The 20,155-nt window shown below is 38.8% G+C and overlaps 1 protein-coding gene across 1 annotated transcript in view; it reads left to right on the top strand.

Moving 5' to 3' along the window:
- gpr179 (G protein-coupled receptor 179) overlaps nt 1–20,155 on the top strand; it is a 90,753-nt gene that overhangs the window by 46,211 nt on the left and 24,387 nt on the right. Inside the window, exons 3-6 of the mRNA XM_072561300.1 lie at nt 112–214; nt 996–1,225; nt 3,723–3,791; nt 8,914–9,023. Of these exons, the coding sequence (XP_072417401.1) occupies nt 112–214; nt 996–1,225; nt 3,723–3,791; nt 8,914–9,023 (512 nt within the window). The remainder of the gene's footprint in view (nt 1–111; nt 215–995; nt 1,226–3,722; nt 3,792–8,913; nt 9,024–20,155) is intronic.

Genomic DNA, 20,155 nt, shown 5'->3' with positions numbered 1-20,155 from the left:
AACAGGGAATGATGTGAATCAATACAGACACACAGAGCTGCTGGAACTAGCCCCAGCTCCACTGGAATAAAAGGATAAATTAAAGACACTTGACATCTCTTTCAATTCCAGTGCATTCCACTCAAAGGACAAGGGTTTCAACTGGGAGCCTATCAGTGTGTCTGTAAAGAAGGATATTACAACCCGAACCTTATCTCAACCAACGGCTTCAGCAGTAAGTATCCAATCCTCCACAAGAAACAGTTATGAAGATAAGAAAGCCAGGACTCAAGATGACTTATTGATCGTGTATAATCTGCCCTTGATCCAACTCATTTAATGTTCAGAAAGAATATTTTGCAAAGCTTCTTTTTAATCCCCAAAGGTAAATCAGGTAGACTCAAGAACATGTAACCTTTGACCAAATATCTCAATCAACATCTCAATGATGCCTGCTTCCTTCTGCTCACATTATTCCATTGAAAACGATACTCTTCTAATCTTGATCACATTCCTAATGAAAGAATTGTCCAGTTTTAAGTTCTATCCAATATTAACTACTTTTGCTGAGAGTGTATCTGACACACCCACTCTTTCACATTGGAATCTAACCCTAGTCTTGGTTAAGACTTGTCAACATAATCATTTTGACCTCTAGCTTGAATGGCTTTTTGGATCTGTTAAAGCTAAGCTATTTACAAAAGATAAATGTAGGGTAATCAAAATTGGGTATTAACAATGGACTTGAGTTAATTACGGGGTTTGGGACATGGGTAGATAGTTAGCTGTGATTCCCCCTCCCAGTCTGGCTTCCTGTAAGAGAGTGGGGTGAGTTTAAATTAAGATGAGCATTAAAAAATAACTTTCTGACTTTGTATATTTTCATGATTTGTGAATTTTGTCAATTTAATTTAATCCTGTCTATTTTAAAATAACTTGTATCTGGAGAAGGATTCACTGCTTAGGGCCAATCTGTACTGCAAGGTTCAGAGTTTCTCCTTTTGGTATGATTTCAGGGCAGGATGATAAACACATATCCTACTTCAGTCGCTATGCTGCTGGGGAGCCCCAGAGACTGTTTCAGTGTCTACCATGCAAGGAAGGTTGTGGCTCATGTGTTAGTGATGCTCCATGTCTCACCCAGGTGGATGGCCATTTAAGACTTGCTGTCCTTATCTTCCAAGCTTTTTGCATGCTATTGGTGTTCATCAGTATGGTCATAGTCTATCGCTTCAGAAAAAATAAGGTAAGTCACCCCGTCATCTGATTTAGGCATGTGTTATATGAGTGTGTATATTTTTGAGTCTGCACAGCTAAGAGCATTTGTATGTGTGTTGGTATGCATGTGTGTACATGAATGTATTTATAAGTGTTTGAATTTGTGTAAGCCTGTGTGGGTATCTCTGCTTGTCTGTGCACTTCAGTATATGTGTATATCTCTGTGTATGTCTCTGTGTGCAAACTTTTGTGTGTGTAGGGGTGTGTGTGTGGGTGTGTGCTTGTGTGGGTGTGTATGTGTGCATGTGTGCGTGTCTGTGTGTGTTTGTATAAGTGTGTCTGTGTGTCTGTGTCTGTTTGTGTAAGTGTGTGTGTGTCTGTGTGTGTCTATGTGTCTGGTATATATGTACTACAACATCATCAGGATTAAATGAGTCCAATATACATACTTAAAATGTGGAAAATACCCTAAAAGCTATTTTAAAAAATGCAATATTAAATGGTTGAAGTCATCATGAGTTTTAAGGATACATTTTGAGGAGTAGAAGCTAGAGAGTCAGTATGGTTTAGAGAAAGAATTTCTGACCATAAGATCTAAATAATTAATTAAAGGCAAGGCTGTCAAGGGGTAGTGAGAGCAGACTGTGTAACAAGGTGTACCATTTGAATTTGTTTTCAATGCTTTTTAAGGCAGCACATACCTGATCACAATAAGCTGCTGTGTATAAATAGATCTGCACCATCAAATCCTGGAGCCATACTCAAACTCACAGATGGCTGACATCGAATGTTTAGCTTTGGCAATCAAACAACACACGCAGTTAGGAAATGCAGTCCAGTCCCTGCGGCTTATTGGTTAATCGAGCTCCACTTAAAGGGAGATACTGAGTTATTTTTAAATCAACCTGTTCAGAAATGTTATGGCACACTTTTGGAGCAGGTGGGCTTGTAGCCAAGCCTCTTGCACACAGCAAGATCCCACAAGCAGCAATGTGATATTGATGAGATCTTCTGTTTTCTAGCTGTTTGAAATGATAGGTGTTGGCCTCAGTACCAGGAAGAATTCCCCTGTACTCCTCTGAATAGTCTTAAGGATCTTGTACCTGAGGGAACAGACAGGTTCAAATTCTAAACAGGACCTCCTAGAGTGCAGGACTCCCGCATTCCTGTACCGAGCACCTGCCTGGATGATGGAGTACCTGCCAAATCTCTGGAGTGAGAGCTGACTCCACGATTGACTCAAATGTGTGACTGACACCAGCAGCAACATATACTGCAGTTATTACTAATAGAGTTATACCCATTGTTGTCTGGCTCTGTAAAAGTCTTTGAAAATGTATCAAAGCATTCAAAAAGGAAAGTGTCTGATTCTCATGCAAGACTGATCCTGCTCTGTGTTAAATTAAGTGATCTCAGTCATGAGGGAAGTTAAGCCTCAGTTGGACTACAATTGGTGTCAGTAGGAGAGAATCAGTCAGGATTGTGCTTATGATTGCAAGGCAATGACTCCTACTGGAGATGGTAAGTGTGCATCCACCGGGTGACAAGATAATTAATCTTGTCTGTGATTAACTCTCCACCTCCTGTGCTTGCTCTTCCCCTGTCATCAAGTCACCCTACTGACATTTACTGATGAGACTCCTATGTAACGAATGCCTTTGAGGATAGTAACATCAGAGAATTCTCAGTGTTAGAAGAGGAAGGAGAACTGAACAGTGGTGAAAGGCTTAGCATCAGAGTGTAGACATTGGCATCAGGACCTTCAACAGAAACATCAGAGGTTTGAATGAATGATCAAACCAGGCACTATTTCAAAGAAAAGGAGGGAAGTTCTTTCCCAAGTCCTGCCAATATTTATCCCAGATCCAACTCCTGCAGACAGGTTATCTGTCTATTACCACATGGTTGTTTTTTTGTGGGATCTTACTTTGTGTAAGTTAACTGCTCCCACAACATCTACACTTCAGGAGGACTTCATTGGCAGGAAAGTGCTTTGGGACAACCTGAGATCACCAAGTGTGATCTAAGTACAAGATAATGTTTCTTCGCATTCATAAGCTTAGAAGAGTCGCAGTTCAGTTTGTACGTCTCGTTCTGATCATTACCATAAAACATTTAGAGAAAAAAGTGCACCATTCCAAAATTAGGACTATAGGGCACAGATTCAGAATGTGGCTAAATGAGTTTCCATCAGTTTTCTTAGTATTTTATAGTATTGTACAGACAGAATGCAAACTGACTACACAACAAACTGGTTGTCTACTTTGTAAATCCATTGAAAGTGGTGAAACATTCCACTGGTTTTATTTACACACTTTTATTTCCCTAATGACGTGTACATTTTAAGTTTTTATTGTAGTTTTGTAGGTTTTCTAAGCTCAGTGGACACTGGTCTAGAGGATGTGTTGGGCAGGGATTGGAAAGGAGCAGAATTGTTGTTTGAAATGTGAGAGCCACTTCTCAATATCACTCTGCTGAGAGACCTGATCTAGTCAGAAAATGTAAACCTTACTTTTCCTTCACAGCGAATCAGAGCATCAGGATTGCTCCTGTTGGAGACCATTCTGGGTGGATCCATCCTGCTGTATTTTCCAGTAAGTACTGAATTAGCTGCTTGGTCGGGAAGACAGACTTAAGAATCCACACCACTCAGGTATGGACAGCCCCTGTCCCAGGTACACCACACTGAGCAGCACCCTGTCCAGGTACCTAACCACTGGGCAATACCTTTCCCAGGGACGTAACCACTGGGCTAAACCTGTCCCAGGTACCCAAGCCCTGGCCAGCATCCCTCCCAGATACCCCAATGCTTGACAACAAATATCCCACATACCCCTCACCACTGCCCTAGATACCCCAGAACTAACAATAACTGTCACAGATACCAAACACTGAACAATTGTCTCAAATACCCCCACATCTGGGCAACACCTGTCCCAAATTCTACTCTTGCCTCTGCCCACAACCTTAAAATTCTGGGGAAATCCCATATGTCTGTGTTTGTGTTCCACTGCACTCTGAGGGGGTCAGGAACACCAATTTTAATTATAGGGTCGTACTGCAGAAGAGATCATTTAACCCATCATATGTATGCAAGCACTTTGTAAGAACCATCCAATTAATGCACTCTCCACAGTTTCCCTGTAACCCTCCAAATGTTCAAGTATGTATCAGATTCCTGCAATCTTCATGCACTCATACCAAAAATGCAAACAGGCAGGAAAATGAGCCTGTAAAAACTGTTGCCCTGTTTTCCCACCTTTGGCTAATGTCTCTTCAGCAGGAACTCTGAGTGACCCTGGTCCAGTCTGTTATTGACCATTTTTTGATCCTGAAAAACAGGCAGATTTCATCAAAGTGCATTGACAGTGTAATATTGAAGCCAGCAATTATGCTGCTGGTGAATCAGTGCCTCTGTGAGAGCTTTTCTTTGTAGATGGATGACAGATGGCTCATTCTAAATTTGGTAAGTGAATTTACATGTTTGACGCATCTAATGATAATTGCTCACTTTTGTCATCTCGTTCCTGATCAAGGATTAGTCATTTTTATTTTTAACTATTAAAGTTGTAATTCCAACAGTTCATGTTGAATTTGCCTTATGTTGGAATAATGGGAAGTTGGGCTGAGTGGTAATTGTATCTCTCTCCCTTTCTTCCAATTCATTTATGTTCTTTTTCTGAACACAATATTTTGATCTTCAAGTTATGACTGGGATATGCCATTATGTAGCATTATCATGTCAGGTGTAGTATAGGCTCAATGAAGAGTAAACCAGCCTCAATATTGTCCCAATAATGTTATGATTATTTTAAGCAAATGTAAACACAAGGCTTTTTCCTGTTATACTTGTGACTCTTGGTAAATTTAGCAATCATGGACAATTTTACCTTTAAATTATTCATTCAAACAGTCTTTCACTGCTTCATCATGATCTTTCATGTTCCTAAGTAGTTGAGCACACACCATTTCTACAGTTCTGCCTCACTCAAATTAAAATTGGTAATTTGGCAATGCAACAGATAGTGATTAACTTCCACACAAAACAACCTTTTACACAGTCAAAGGAGATATTGACACAGTCAAACAGAAAGGAGATGCTGAGTTCATTGAGAAATCTTGACGATGCTCTGATTATTGAACTCAAGTCTTCTTCCAGTTATTCTACCCAACAGAAACCACAATACCACATGAAGGACCCAAATTTCCAATCCCTTCAAAAGGAACAGAGAGTACATTTTTGAGTTGATTAATGAACCCACCACTTCAGTTTGCTCTGTAGAAAAACTCTATTGTCAGAGATTTGGGACATGTGGCACAGAATTTAAGTCTGACTGTGTTGTATGTTAATGAGACACTGTGTAGCAATCATCACAAGAAGTGGAGTGACATCAATTGAACCAACTCTCTCTTGCAGCCTCACAGCAAGATGAAGCCAGGTTAAGAAGTTTCTTAAATGGACGTCATGTTTCCTTACCTCAGCAGACTTTGTAATTATTCCATTAGCAGCACAGCAAGACCAAGAACATTATATAGAATCCCTACAGTGCAGAAAGAGGCCATTTGGCCCATCAAGTCTGCACCAATCCTCGAAAGAGTATCACAATCTGATTCAGGCCCCACCCTATCCCTGTAACCCTGCATTCCCCACAACTAATCCACCCAGTCCGCACATCTCTCAACACTACAAGGCAACTTAGCATGGCCAATCCACCTAATCTGCACATCTTTGCACTGTGGGAGGAAACCGGAGCACCCAGAGGAATCCATGCAAACACGAGGAGAATGTGCGAACTTCACACAGACAGTCACCCGAGGCTGAAACAAACTCGGGTCCCTGGTGCTGTGAGGCAGCAGTGCTAACCACTGAGCCACCGTGCCACCCTAATTATAAACTTGTGCAAGTCCAACAGTGGAAAGGAAGGTTTAATCTGTCAGACTAGAATTTGGATCCCAATAAAGAAGAAAAAAAATGCATTAAAAATCTTCTGCAAACTCAGGATATCTGAAAGTAACTTTATGGCCAGTGAAATGCTGCCACAGTTATAATGTAGGAAACAGAGCAGCCAATTGACCTGCAGCAAGGTCCAACAGACAGCAACACAATTACTATCATAACTTGTTTTTATTGACATTGGTTAGGGATGAATGTTGACCAAGGAAAGCAAAAACTCATCTGTTTTTCCCAACAATACCAAAGGACTTGTACATCCACCTGTGAGAGCAGATGGAGCCTCAGGGTAATCTTTAGTCTCCTGTGTGACTGTGCAGCACTCCGACAGCGCTGGGGGCATCAGCTCCAACTCTGTTCTTAAGTCTGGGGTGTAGGACTGAACTCAGGAGCTTGCTGAGCTGTGAAATGAAAGTGCTACTGCAATGTCCACCCTCTGCCTCCCCCCGCCCCCATTTACAACTTCAGTCAGGAGCACTTCCTCAATACAGCACAAATTCAGAAGCCGTTTCTAATGTGAAGCTTAAACAAAGGAAATAGAAGTAATTTAAAACAAATCAAAAGTGAAAATATTTCCACTTTTTGTTGGATAATTAAAAGTGAGCTTTTCGATCCAATTTTGTTTGAAAGTGCACACTGTTGTTGTACCATTTCTGGTCTGTTGAGTGTCCCTGCTGCTCAGACAGCACCAGGAATACCCTGAGACCCCACCTCGACTCGGGAAGGTGCTGATTTTTAAAGGGCACACTTCGGGCCATCCTTCATTACTGCATCCAAGTGACCAATCTAAAGTGGTGGTGGTATTATAAAATGCAATGGTTCTGAAAGAGTGAACACTGGGTGGATCTAGTGCTATCTCAATCAAATGATATCACATTTTTTTTGGGTGGAGGACGAGACAGACCTGGCACCTGATAGTCTTTAGAATTCTGCCTAATTAATCAATTTAACTTCTACTTATTGCTATTGTGCAAGAACAAATGTCTTGTGTATTACATGTGCCTCTCCTTGTGAAGACTCACTCTCCTGGACCAATGCTAATTAGACACGCCCTTAGATTCAGCGTAATGTGAAGGATAGTGGCAGTGCGATAGTGTTTTTACCTCTGAGTCAGATACCTGGGTTCAAGTCGAACCTGCCCCTGAGTCTTTAAACAATGTTTCTGAGTAGTTTGCTTAGAAAAAGGCTAATTTTAAAATAAACTATATCTTGTGCCAGACAAGTGTATCTTCTCATTAAGGGTCCATCGTAGTTTATCCTCTACCAACACTAATTAGTCAGGCCCTTAGATTCAGCATAGTGGCACTGTGGTAGTGTCCCTACCTTTGAGCCAGGAGACCCAAGTTCATGGCCCACCTGCTCCAAAGGTGTGTCATAACATTTCTGAACAGATTGGTTCAAAATGTCTCTATGAAGGATTCTGTGTTTCTGATGCTGAGAAACACTGTGTGGGGAGGAGTAGAAAGATCCGAGACCCTCTCATGGCTCTGGCCTCTGGATTTGGCCAAGGTGGTCACTAACAGTTCAGGCAGTGGGCTGTGGAGGGTCTTGGTGCAGCCAGTGGCTTGCATCTCTTCAGCGGCTACTCCTGCACTTGGCGAGAGTGCATGCATTGTCCATTGGTATACTTCAGGCCTTCCATGACCAGTGGGCACCACAGGGGCTAGAGATGCTTCACCTTCCCTCCCCCCCAAGAAACATAATATTGTAAATACATTTGATAAGTTTCATTTGTTATTTCATTTTAGTTGCGATGCCCTTTAGTCAATTCTAATTTGGTTTAATTTGATTGATTGTTTGTCAAAAACATTAGAAAGGAGAATTGGTGGAAACACTGTAACCCCAAACGCCAGTGATTGAAAACACAAATGTGTGAAAAATGGGATAAGTCAACCAGGGATGAGAAGGATCGCAGACAGGTAGATTCTGTCCTCATCAACATGAAGACTCCTCCGTTGGGCAGTAATAATTCCCTAGACGCTGTGGCCATGTTTAGGATAGTGTTCAGGATATGTAGGTTAGGTGCATTAGTCAGGGGTAAATGTAGAGTTAAAGGGTAAGGGAATAGGTCTGGGTGGGTGAATCTTCGGAGGGTCAGTGTGCACCTGTTGGGCCAAAGGGCTTGTTTCCACACTGCAGGGATTCTTTGAAAACTTATGTATAAGCTGCTCACTCCGCACAGAGCTACAAAAGCTCTCTGTCTGTGCAGCCCCTTCACAGGCACATCTCCCACATTGGGAGAAAGGACACTCCCTGGGATTTAATTGAATTGACTTGGCTGCTCCTTCACTAGTATAGCACTGTTAATGTCACATTGTGGACTTTAAAATACAGTAAAAGAGGTGCTATAGAATGCACAGAAGAAGGATTGGAAGACAAGCAATGTTCCATCACAATATCAGTGTACATTTCCTCTTACACCAAGGGCAGTGAACAGGATCCTAGCATTTAATGAGCATTTCAACAGAAATTCGTTAACCTTTTGTTTAATTCATTCAGGGATCTGGGTGTCATTGGCTAGACCAGCATTTATTGTCCAATCAAATTGTCTTTGATAAGGTGGTGGTGAGCTGCTGTCAGCAGCTCAATGGGTGAGGGTGGGAGGATAGATAACCCCACAGTGCAAATAGGAAGGGACTTGAAGGATTTTGACCCAGTGACAAGCTTTAGGGAGTTGGGAGGGGAGTGACTCACTACAAACCTGGGCATCTACCCAATTATTAAATCAATGTTAAAGTCTGCCTGTCTTTTTGTTCATCCAACAGGTATTTATCCTATACTTTCAACCCAGTGTTTTCCGATGTGTTCTTCTGCGATGGGTGCGAACACTGGGATTTGCCATCATCTATGGAACAGTAACATTGAAGATTTACAGGTACCTTAGGCACAGAGTGACTGGGAATCACCAAGCTCACTTCTCCTTTACTGGTCAGGTTTCATCACCTGATCATCGTGTTGGACAGATGTTGCATCCTTGAGGTGGATCTGAGTATCTTCCATTTATAAATGAGTCTGTGTGGGAGTACTTTCATTGGAAGAAGTTATATGAAGAATAGAACATAGGCTGAGTCTATTAATAAACAATGGTTCCTCTGATAATACCATTGGCTACACAAGGCTCCTATCACTGTTCCCATGATAAAAACCATGTTCACTTTAATCACATCTTCCTGCCAGCAGAGGTAATGTACTGCTGCCAAAAGTGCTGGAGTCTCATTACAGTTTACTTACATGATGAGTTTACATAAGCAATTTCCATTATAAATATGGACATGGGAATTTATAATGGAAATATAAAATTAAGGGCTAAAGATCCCATTATAGAATAGACGTTGTATTATGTTTATTATTTCTGGTCTAATTATTTTCCCACCTCTAAAAGTAGCTAGTATTCCCTAAACAGAGATCTGGTTAGCCCTAGTTATAGCCAAACCATTTAAGTAATTTCTCTGAAATCTATATTTCTGTTTGGATCAGGAGAAGCTAATTGTCAGCACTTGTCCTTGAAGGCCATTCAGGAGAAAAGCAACAAATTCACTGCAGTTGACTGAAAGTATGTTTCGGAACTGGGAATAGAATGCAGTGTTGTCATTCCTCAGTTAGTGCTGTTTAATTATTTATTCAGCAATTTGCTTTAGACCTGAGCCTTTTACCAGGGCTTTTGAAAAGAGTACAGTTTCAGTTAGATCACTTTACTTTTTAACTGTGCTAGCCTTCGATCAGCCTGTGAGTTACATTTGTAACTAACTGTGATGTACATAATCTCGAGCCTATTTCTGTGAAACCAATCTCAGCTTGCTTACTTGAAGAACCAAGTTTTGCCTGCTGTCTACTGTTAGAAATTTTAATACCTGGTTCCTCGTGACCAGTTTCAAGTTTAAGCCACACATCGTCTCTCTGTCCTTCCATTAGGAAGAGAAGGAGGCCATTCAGCCCACGATCCTAGTCTGTTATTCCATTAGAGTTTGCCTGATTTGTATCTTAATTCCATCTGCTCACAATGGTTTCTCAAATCCAAACACAGTTCTTAACAAAACTCTTGAAATCTCTGTTTTGAAATTGTCAATTGACCCTGAACCTTAACAGATTTTTGGAGGAGAGCCCAGATTTCTACACTGCCTTGTGTAAAGATCCAATTTCTGACATCATTCCTTGAATCACTCAGCTCTAGACCCACAAGAGGAAACATCCTTTCCACATTCACCTTGATAATATCATTTGGAACTTTACAAATTTCAATTGAGTTACCCTTTACTTTCCTAAAGCCCAGTTTGTCTAATCTACCCTAACATGACGTACTCGATCCATGAATCAACCTAGTAAACCTCCTCTGAACCACCCCCAACACTTTTACATTGTTCCTTTTAGCTGTTGAGTTGCGGTCTCACCAACCCTGTCTAATTGAAGCATCCTTCCTTCAATATTCAGTTGCTCTTGTAATAAAAGTTAGCATCCCGTTAACATTTCTGATTATGCACTGTACCTGTATAAACTGTTTGTAGGTCAGGCACTAGCACATCTTGAAATTCTGCAGTCACACTCCATTTAATTAATTCTTCCTGCCAAAGGGAATAAGTACACATTTCACCACATTTTACTCCATCTGCCAGGTTTTTGCCTATTCACTCTACCTATCTATATCAGTCTGCAAATTCCTTATGGCCTCTTCGTAACATACATTCCTGTATATCTTTTTGTCATCTGAAAATTTAGCTAGCATGGATTTGCATCCCTCAATGGAAGTCATGGTATAAATGGTAAAAGTTGAGGTTCCAGCACAGACCCTAGTGAGAACCCACTTTTCATAATTGTCAATCAAAAAAAATCCTTTTACACAAACTTACTGTTTACTGCCAGCAGTCAATTTTCAATCCATGCTAGTATGTTACCTTTATACCTTGAGGTCCTATTTTACACAATAACATTTTATGTGGCATCTTGTTAAATGCCTTCTAGAAATCCCAGTGTGATTTCTTTTTCCAACAGGCTCCCCCAGTACCTACCATGCAAGTTGCTTCTCACCAGCTTAGGTGTGAGTGAATGAATATGCAGCAATGGCAACCATAACCAAACAGCCAATCAACAAGGCTCACATGACCAATGATCATTTACGCAAAGTGCAATCAGTTTACATTCTTGTACATTTTCTGTTAATCTCTCTGTTGTATATCTGTTGTGTATTTGCTGTGTATCTGTTATGTATCTGTTGTGTATCTGCTGTCTATCAGTTGTCAATCAGTTGTCAATCAGTTGTCAATCAGTAGTCTATCAGTAGTCTATCAGTAGTCTATCAGTTGTCTATCAGTTGTCTATCAGTTGTCTATCTGTAGTCTATCAGTTGTCTATCAGTTGTCTATCAGTTGTCTATCAGTTGTCTATCTGTTGCATATCTGTTGTCTATCTGTAGCATATCTGTAGTCGATCTGTGGCATATCTGTAGCATATCTGTAGCATATCTGTAGTCGATCTGTAGTCGATCAGTTGCATATCTGTAGTCTATCTGTAGTCTATCTGCAGTCTATCTGCAGTCTATCTGCAGTCTATCTGTTGTCTATCTGTTGTCTATCTGTAGTCTATCTGTTGCATATCTGCAGTCTATCTGTTGCATATCTGCAGTCTATCTGTTGCATATCTGTAGTCTATCCGTTGTCTATTTGTAGTCTATCAGTTGTCTATCTGTAGTCTATGTATTGTCTATCTGTTGTCTATTTGTAGTCTATCTGTTGTCTATTTGTAGTCTATCAGTTGTCTATCTGTAGTCTATCTATTGTCTATCAGTTCTCTATCTGCAGTCTATCTGCAGTCTATCTGCAGTCTATGTATTGTCTATCTGTAGTCTATGTATTGTCTATCTGTTGTCTATTTGTAGTCTATCTGTTGTCTATTTGTAGTCTATCTGTTGTCTATTTGTAGTCTATCAGTTGTCTATCTGTAGTCTATCTATTGTCTATCAGTTGTCTGTCTGTAGTCTATCTGTTGCATATCTGCAGTCTATCTGCAGTCTATCTGCAGTCTATCTGTTGTCTATCTGTTGTCTATCTGTTGTCTATCTGTTGTCTATCAGTTGTCTATCTGTAGTCTATGTATTGTCTATCTGTTGTCTATTTGTAGTCTATCAGTTGTCTATCTGTTGTCTATTTGTAGTCTATCAGTTGTCTATCTGTAGTCTATGTATTGTCTATCTGTAGTCTATGTATTGTCTATCTGTTGTCTATTTGTAGTCTATCAGTTCTCTATCTGCAGTCTATCTGCAGTCTATCTGTAGTCTATGTATTGTCTATCTGTAGTCTATGTATTGTCTATCTGTTGTCTATCAGTTGTCTATCTGTAGTCTATCTGTAGTCTATGTGTTGTCTATCTGCAGTCTATCTGCAGTCTATCTGCAGTCTATCTGCAGTCTATCTGCAGTCTATCCGTAGTCTATGTATTGTCTATCTGTAGTCTATGTATTGTCTATCTGTTGTCTATTTGTAGTCTATCAGTTGTCTATCTGTAGTCTATGTATTGTCTATCTGTAGTCTATGTATTGTCTATCTGTAGTCTATGTATTGTCTATCTGTTGTCTATTTGTAGTCTATCAGTTCTCTATCTGCAGTCTATCTGCAGTCTATCTGCAGTCTATGTATTGTCTATCTGTAGTCTATGTATTGTCTATCTGTTGTCTATTTGTAGTCTATCAGTTGTCTATCTGTAGTCTATGTATTGTCTATCTGTAGTCTATGTATTGTCTATCTGTAGTCTATGTATTGTCTATCTGTTGTCTATTTGTAGTCTATCTGTTGTCTATTTGTAGTCTATCAGTTGTCTATCTGTAGTCTATCTATTGTCTATCAGTTCTCTATCTGCAGTCTATCTGCAGTCTATCTGCAGTCTATCTGCAGTCTATGTATTGTCTATCTGTAGTCTATGTATTGTCTATCTGTTGTCTATTTGTAGTCTATCAGTTGTCTATCTGTAGTCTATCTATTGTCTATCAGTTGTCTGTCTGTAGTCTATCTGTTGCATATCTGCAGTCTATCTGTTGTCTATCTGTTGTCTATCTGTTGTCTATCTGTTGTCTATCTGTTGTCTATCAGTTGTCTATCTGTAGTCTATGTATTGTCTATCTGTTGTCTATTTGTAGTCTATCAGTTGTCTATCTGTAGTCTATGTATTGTCTATCTGTAGTCTATGTATTGTCTATCTGTTGTCTATTTGTAGTCTATCTATTCTCTATCTGCAGTCTATCTGCAGTCTATCTGTAGTCTATGTATTGTCTATCTGTAGTCTATGTATTGTCTATCAGTTGTCTATCAGTTGTCTATCTGTAGTCTATCTGTAGTCTATGTATTGTCTATCTGTTGTCTATTTGTAGTCTATCAGTTGTCTATCTGTAGTCTATGTATTGTCTATCTGTAGTCTATGTATTGTCTATCTGTAGTCTATGTATTGTCTATCTGTTGTCTATTTGTAGTCTATCAGTTCTCTATCTGCAGTCTATCTGCAGTCTATCTGCAGTCTATCTGTAGTCTATGTATTGTCTATCTGTAGTCTATGTATTGTCTATCTGTTGTCTATCTGTAGTCTATCTGTAGTCTTTGTGTTGTCTATCTGCAGTCTATCTGCAGTCTATCTGCAGTCTATCCGTAGTCTATGTATTGTCTATCTGTAGTCTATGTATTGTCTATCAGTTGTCTATCAGTTGTCTATCTGTAGTCTATCTGTAGTCTATGTATTGTCTATCTGTTGTCTATTTGTAGTCTATCAGTTGTCTATCTGTAGTCTATGTATTGTCTATCTGTAGTCTATGTATTGTCTATCTGTTGTCTATTTGTAGTCTATCAGTTCTCTATCTGCAGTCTATCTGCAGTCTATCTGCAGTCTATCTGTAGTCTATGTATTGTCTATCTGTAGTCTATGTATTGTCTATCAGTTGTCTATCAGTTGTCTATCTGTAGTCTATCTGTAGTCTATCTGTAGTCTATCTGTAGTCTATGTGTTGTCTATCTGCAGTCTATCTGCAGTCTATCTGCAGTCTATCTGTAGTCTATGTATTGTCTGTCTGTAGTCTATGTATTGTCTATCAGTTGTCTATCAGTTGTCTATCTGTAGTCTATCTGTAGTCTATGTATTGTCTATCTGTTGTCTATTTGTAGTCTATCAGTTGTCTATCTGTAGTCTATGTATTGTCTATCTGTAGTCTATGTATTGTCTATCTGTTGTCTATTTGTAGTCTATCAGTTGTCTATCTGTAGTCTATGTATTGTCTATCTGTAGTCTATGTATTGTCTATCTGCAGTCTATCTGCAGTCTATCTGCAGTCTATCTGCAGTCTATCAGTTGTCTATCTGTAGTCTATGTATTGTCTATCTGTTGTCTATTTGTAGTCTATCTGTTGTCTATTTGTAGTCTATCTGTTGTCTATTTGTAGTCTATCTGTTGTCTATTTGTAGTCTATCAGTTGTCTATCTGTAGTCTATCTATTGTCTATCAGTTGTCTGTCTGTAGTCTATCTGTTGCATATCTGCAGTCTATCTGCAGTCTATCTGTAGTCTATGTATTGTCTATCAGTTGTCTATTTGTAGTCTATCAGTTCTCTATCTGCAGTCTATCTGCAGTCTATCTGCAGTCTATCTGTAGTCTATGTATTGTCTATCTGTAGTCTATGTATTGTCTATCTGTAGTCTATGTATTGTCTATCTGTTGTCTATCAGTTGTCTATCTGTAGTCTATCTGTAGTCTATCTGTAGTCTATGTGTTGTCTATCTGCAGTCTATCTGCAGTCTATCTGCAGTCTATCTGTAGTCTATGTATTGTCTATCTGTTGTCTATTTGTAGTCTATCAGTTGTCTATCTGTAGTCTATCTGCAGTCTATATATTGGCTATCTGTTGTCTATTTGTAGTCTATCAGTTGTCTATCTGTAGTCTATGTATTGTCTATCTGTAGTCTATGTATTGTCTATCTGTTGTCTATTTGTAGTCTATCAGTTGTCTATCTGTAGTCTATCTATTGTCTATCAGTTGTCTATCTGTAGTCTATGTATTGTCTATCTGTAGTCTATGTATTGTCTATCAGTTGTCTATCAGTTGTCTATCTGTAGTCTATCTGTAGTCTATCTATTGTCTATCAGTTGTCTGTCTGTAGTCTATCTGCAGTCTATCTGCAGTCTATCTGTAATCTATGTATTGTCTATCTGTTGTCTATTTGTAGTCTATCAGTTGTCTATCTGTAGTCTATCTATTGTCTATCAGTTGTCTATCTGCAGTCTATCTGCAGTCTATCTGTAGTCTATGTATTGTCTATCTGTTGTCTATTTGTAGTCTATCTGTTGTCTATTTGTAGTCTATCAGTTGTCTATCTGTAGTCTATCTATTGTCTATCAGTTGTCTGTCTGTAGTCTATCTGTTGCGTATCTGCAGTCTATCTGCAGTCTATCTGCAGTCTATGTATTGTCTATCTGTTGTCTATTTGTAGTCTATCAGTTGTCTATCAGTTGTCTATCTGTAGTCTATCTGTAGTCTATGTATTGTCTATCTGTTGTCTATTTGTAGTCTATCTGTTGTCTATTTGTAGTCTATCAGTTGTCTATCTGTAGTCTATCTATTGTCTATCAGTTGTCTGTCTGTAGTCTATCTGTTGCATATCTGCAGTCTATCTGCAGTCTATCTGCAGTCTATCTGTAGTCTATGTATTGTCTATCTGTTGTCTATTTGTAGTCTATCAGTTGTCTATCAGTTGTCTATCAGTTGTCTATCTGTAGTCTATCTGTAGTCTATGTATTGTCTATCTGTTGTCTATTTGTAGTCTATCAGTTGTCTATCAGTTGTCTATCTGTAGTCTATCTGTTGCATATCTGCAGTCTATCTGTAATCTATGTATTGTCTATCTGTAATCTATGTATTGTCTATCTGTAATCAATGTATTGTCTATCTGTTGTCTATTTGTAGTCTATCAGTTGTCTATCTGTAGTCTATCTATTGTCTATCAGTTGTCTATCTGTAGTCTATCTGTTGCATATCTGAACTCTATCTGTAGTCTATCTGTTGCATATCTGTAGTCTATCTGTTGCATATCTGTAGTCTATCTGTAGTCTATCTGTAGTCTATGTATTGTCTATCAGTTGTCTATCAGTTGTCTATCTGTAGTCTATCTGTTGCATATCTGCAGTCTATCTGTAATCTATCTGTAGTCTATCTGGTGCATATCTGCAGTCTATCTGTTGCATATCTGTAGTCTATCAGTTGTCTATCAGTAGTCTATCAGTAGTCTATCTGTTGCATATCTGTAGTCTATCTGCAGTCTATCTGTAGTCTATCTGTTGCATATCTGTAGTCTATCTGCAGTCTATCTGCAGTCTATCTGTAGTCTATCTGTTGCATATCTGTAGTCTATCTGTAGTCTATGTATTGTCTATTTGTAGTCTATCTGTAGTCTATCAGTTGTCTATCAGTTGTCTATCAGTTGTCTATCAGTTGTCTATCAGTAGTCTATCAGTAGTCTATCAGTAGTCTATCTGCAGACTATCTGTTGCATATCTGTTGCATATCTGTTGTCTATCTGTAGTCTATCTGTAGTCTATTTGTAGTCTATCAGTTGTCAATCAGTTGTCTATCAGTTGTCTATCAGCTGTCTATCAGTTGTCTATCAGCTGTCTATCAGTAGTCTATCTGTAGTCTATCTGCAGTCTATCTGTAGTCTATCTGTTGCATATCTGTAGTCTATCAGTTGTCTATCAGTAATCTGTCAGTAGTCTATCTGTTGCATATCTGTAGTCTATCTGTTGCATATCTGTTGTCTATCTGTAGTCTATCTGTTGCATATCTGCAGTCTATCTGTTGCATATCTGTTGCATATCTGTTGTCTATCTGTAGTCTATCTGTTGCATATCTGTAGTCTATCAGTTGGTAATCTGTAGTCTATCAGTTGTCTATCAGTTGTCTATCAGTTGTCTATCAGTTGTCTATCTGTAGTCTATCTGTAGTCTATCTGTTGCATATCTGTTGCATATCTGTTGCATATCTGTTGTCTATCAGTTGTCTATCAGTTGTCTATCAGTTGTCTATCTGTCATCTATCTGTCATCTATCTGTCATCTATCTGTCGTCTATCTGTAGTCTATCTGTAGTCTATCAGTTGTCTACCAGTTGTCTATCTGCAGTCTATCTGTTGCATATCTGTTGCATATCTATTGCATATCTGTTGCATATCTGTTGTCTATCAGTTGTCTATCAGCTGTCTATCAGTAGTCTATCTGTTGCATATCTGTAGTCTATCTGCAGTCTATCTGTAGTCTATCTGTTGCATATCTGTAGTCTATCAGTTGGTAATCTGTAGTCTATCAGTTGTCTATCAGTTGTCTATCAGTTGTCTATCTGTAGTCTATCTGTAGTCTATCTGTAGTCTATCTGTAGTCTATCTGTTGCATATCTGTTGTCTATCTGTAGTCTATCTATTGTCTATCTGTAGTCTATCTGTAGTCAACCTATTGTCTATCTGTAGTCTATCTATTGTCGATCAGTTGTCTATCAGTTGTCTATCAGTTGTCTATCAGTTGTCTATCAGTTGTCTATCTGTAGTCTATCTGTAGTCTATCTGTAGTCTATCTGTAGTATATTTGTAGTCTATCTATAGCATATCTGCAGTCTATCTGTTGCATATCTGCAGTTTATTTGTTGCATATCTGTAGTCTATCTGTAGTCTATCTGTAGTCTCTCTGTAGTCTATCTGTAGTCTATCTATTGTCTATCAGTTGTCTATCTGAACTCTATCTGTAGTCTATCAGTAGTCTATCTGTTGCATATCTGTAGTCTATCTGCAGTCTATCTGTAGTCTATCTGTTGCATATCTGTAGTCTATCAGTTGGTAATCTGTAGTCTATCAGTTGTCTATCAGTTGTCTATCAGTTGTCTATCTGTAGTCTATCTGTAGTCTATCTGTAGTCTATCTGTAGTCTATCTGTTGCATATCTGTTGCATATCTGTTGTCTATCTGTAGTCTATCTATTGTCTATCTGTAGTCTATCTGTAGTCAACCTATTGTCTATCTGTAGTCTATCTATTGTCGATCAGTTGTCTATCAGTTGTCTATCAGTTGTCTATCTGTAGTCTATCTGTAGTATATCTGTAGTCTATCTATAGCATATCTGCAGTCTATCTGTTGCATATCTGCAGTTTATTTGTTGCATATCTGTAGTCTATCTGTAGTCTATCTGTAGTCTATCTGTAGTCTCTCTGTAGTCTATCTGTAGTCTATCTATTGTCTATCAGTTGTCTATCTGAACTCTATCTGTAGTCTATCTGTAGTGTATCTGTTGCATATCTGTAGTTGATCTGCAGTCTATCTGTAGTCTATCCGTTGCATATCTGTAGTCTATCTGTAGTCTATCTGTTGCATATCTGTAGTTGATCTGCAGTCTATCTGTAGTCTATCCGTTGCATATCTGTAGTCTATCTGTAGTCTATCTGTTGCATATCTGTTGTCTATCTGTTGTCTATCTGTTGTCTATCTGTTGTCTATCTGTTGTCTATTTGTAGTCTATCAGTTGTCTATCAGTTGTCTATCAGTTGTCTATCAGTTGTCTATCTGTAGTCTATCTGTAGTCTATCTGTAGTCTATCTGTTGCATATCTGTTGCATATCTGTTGTCTATCTGTAGTCTATCTATTGTCTATCTATAGTCTATCTGTAGTCAACCTATTGTCTATCTGTAGTCTATCTATTGTCGATCAGTTGTCTATCAGTTGTCTATCAGTTGTCTATCTGTAGTCTATCTGTAGTATATCTGTAGTCTATCTATAGCATATCTGCAGTCTATCTGTTGCATATCTGCAGTTTATTTGTTGCATATCTGTAGTCTATCTGTAGTCTATCTGTAGTCTCTCTGTAGTCTATCTGTAGTCTATCTATTGTCTATCAGTTGTCTATCTGAACTCTATCTGTAGTCTATCTGTAGTGTATCTGTTGCATATCTGTAGTTGATCTGCAGTCTATCTGTAGTCTATCCGTTGCATATCTGTAGTCTATCTGTAGTCTATCTGTTGCATATCTGTAGTTGATCTGCAGTCTATCTGTAGTCTATCCGTTGCATATCTGTAGTCTATCTGTAGTCTATCTGTTGCATATCTGTAGTCTATCTGTTGTCTATCTGTTGTCTATTTGTAGTCTATCAGTTGTCTATCAGTTGTCTATCTGTAGTCTATCTGTAGTCTATCTGTTGCATATCTGCAGTCTATCTGTTGCATATCTGTTGCATATCTGTTGCATATCTGTTGTCTATCTGTAGTCTATCTGTTGCATATCTGCAGTCTATCTGTTGCATATCTGTTGTCTATCTGTAGTCTATCTGTTGCATATCTGCAGTCTATCTGTTGCATATCTGTTGCATATCTGCAGTCTATCTGTTGCATATCTGCAGTCTATCTGTTGCATATCTGTAGTCTATCTGTAGTCTATCTGTAGTCTACCAGTTGTCTACCAGTTGTCTACCAGTTGTCTATCTGCAGTCTATCTGTTGCATATCTGTTGCATATCTGTTGCATATCTGTTGTCTATCTGTAGTCTATGTGTTGTCTATCTGTTGTCTATTTATAGTCTATTTGTAGTCTATCAGCTGTCTATCAGCTGTCTATCAGCTGTCTATCAGCTGTCTATCAGCTGTCTATCTGTAGTCTATCAGCTGTCTATCAGCTGTCTATCAGCTGTCTATCAGCTGTCTATCAGCTGTCTATCAGTTGTCTATCAGTTGTCTATCTGTTGCATATCTGCTGTCTATCTGTTGCATATCTGCTGTCTGTTGTCCATCAGTTGTATATCTATTGTATTTGTGTGTCCTTATGTCGTCTATCTGTTGTATATCTGTTGTATTTCTGAGTCTTTAAGTCGTCTATCTGTTGCCTATCTGTCCTATTTCTGTGTCTTTATGTTGTCTGTCTGTTGCAGATCTGTTGTGTACCTGTTGTCTATCTGTTATCTGTTGTATATCTTGACTATCTGTCATCTAGCTGTTGTCTATCTCTGTATATCTGTTGT

The sequence above is a fragment of the Chiloscyllium punctatum genome, chromosome 42 (assembly GCF_047496795.1).
Source record: "Chiloscyllium punctatum isolate Juve2018m chromosome 42, sChiPun1.3, whole genome shotgun sequence".
Taxonomy (NCBI): Eukaryota; Metazoa; Chordata; class Chondrichthyes; order Orectolobiformes; family Hemiscylliidae; genus Chiloscyllium; species Chiloscyllium punctatum.
The sequence above is the reverse complement of the archived record's forward strand: the minus strand, read 5'-3'. Positions and strand labels throughout refer to the sequence as shown.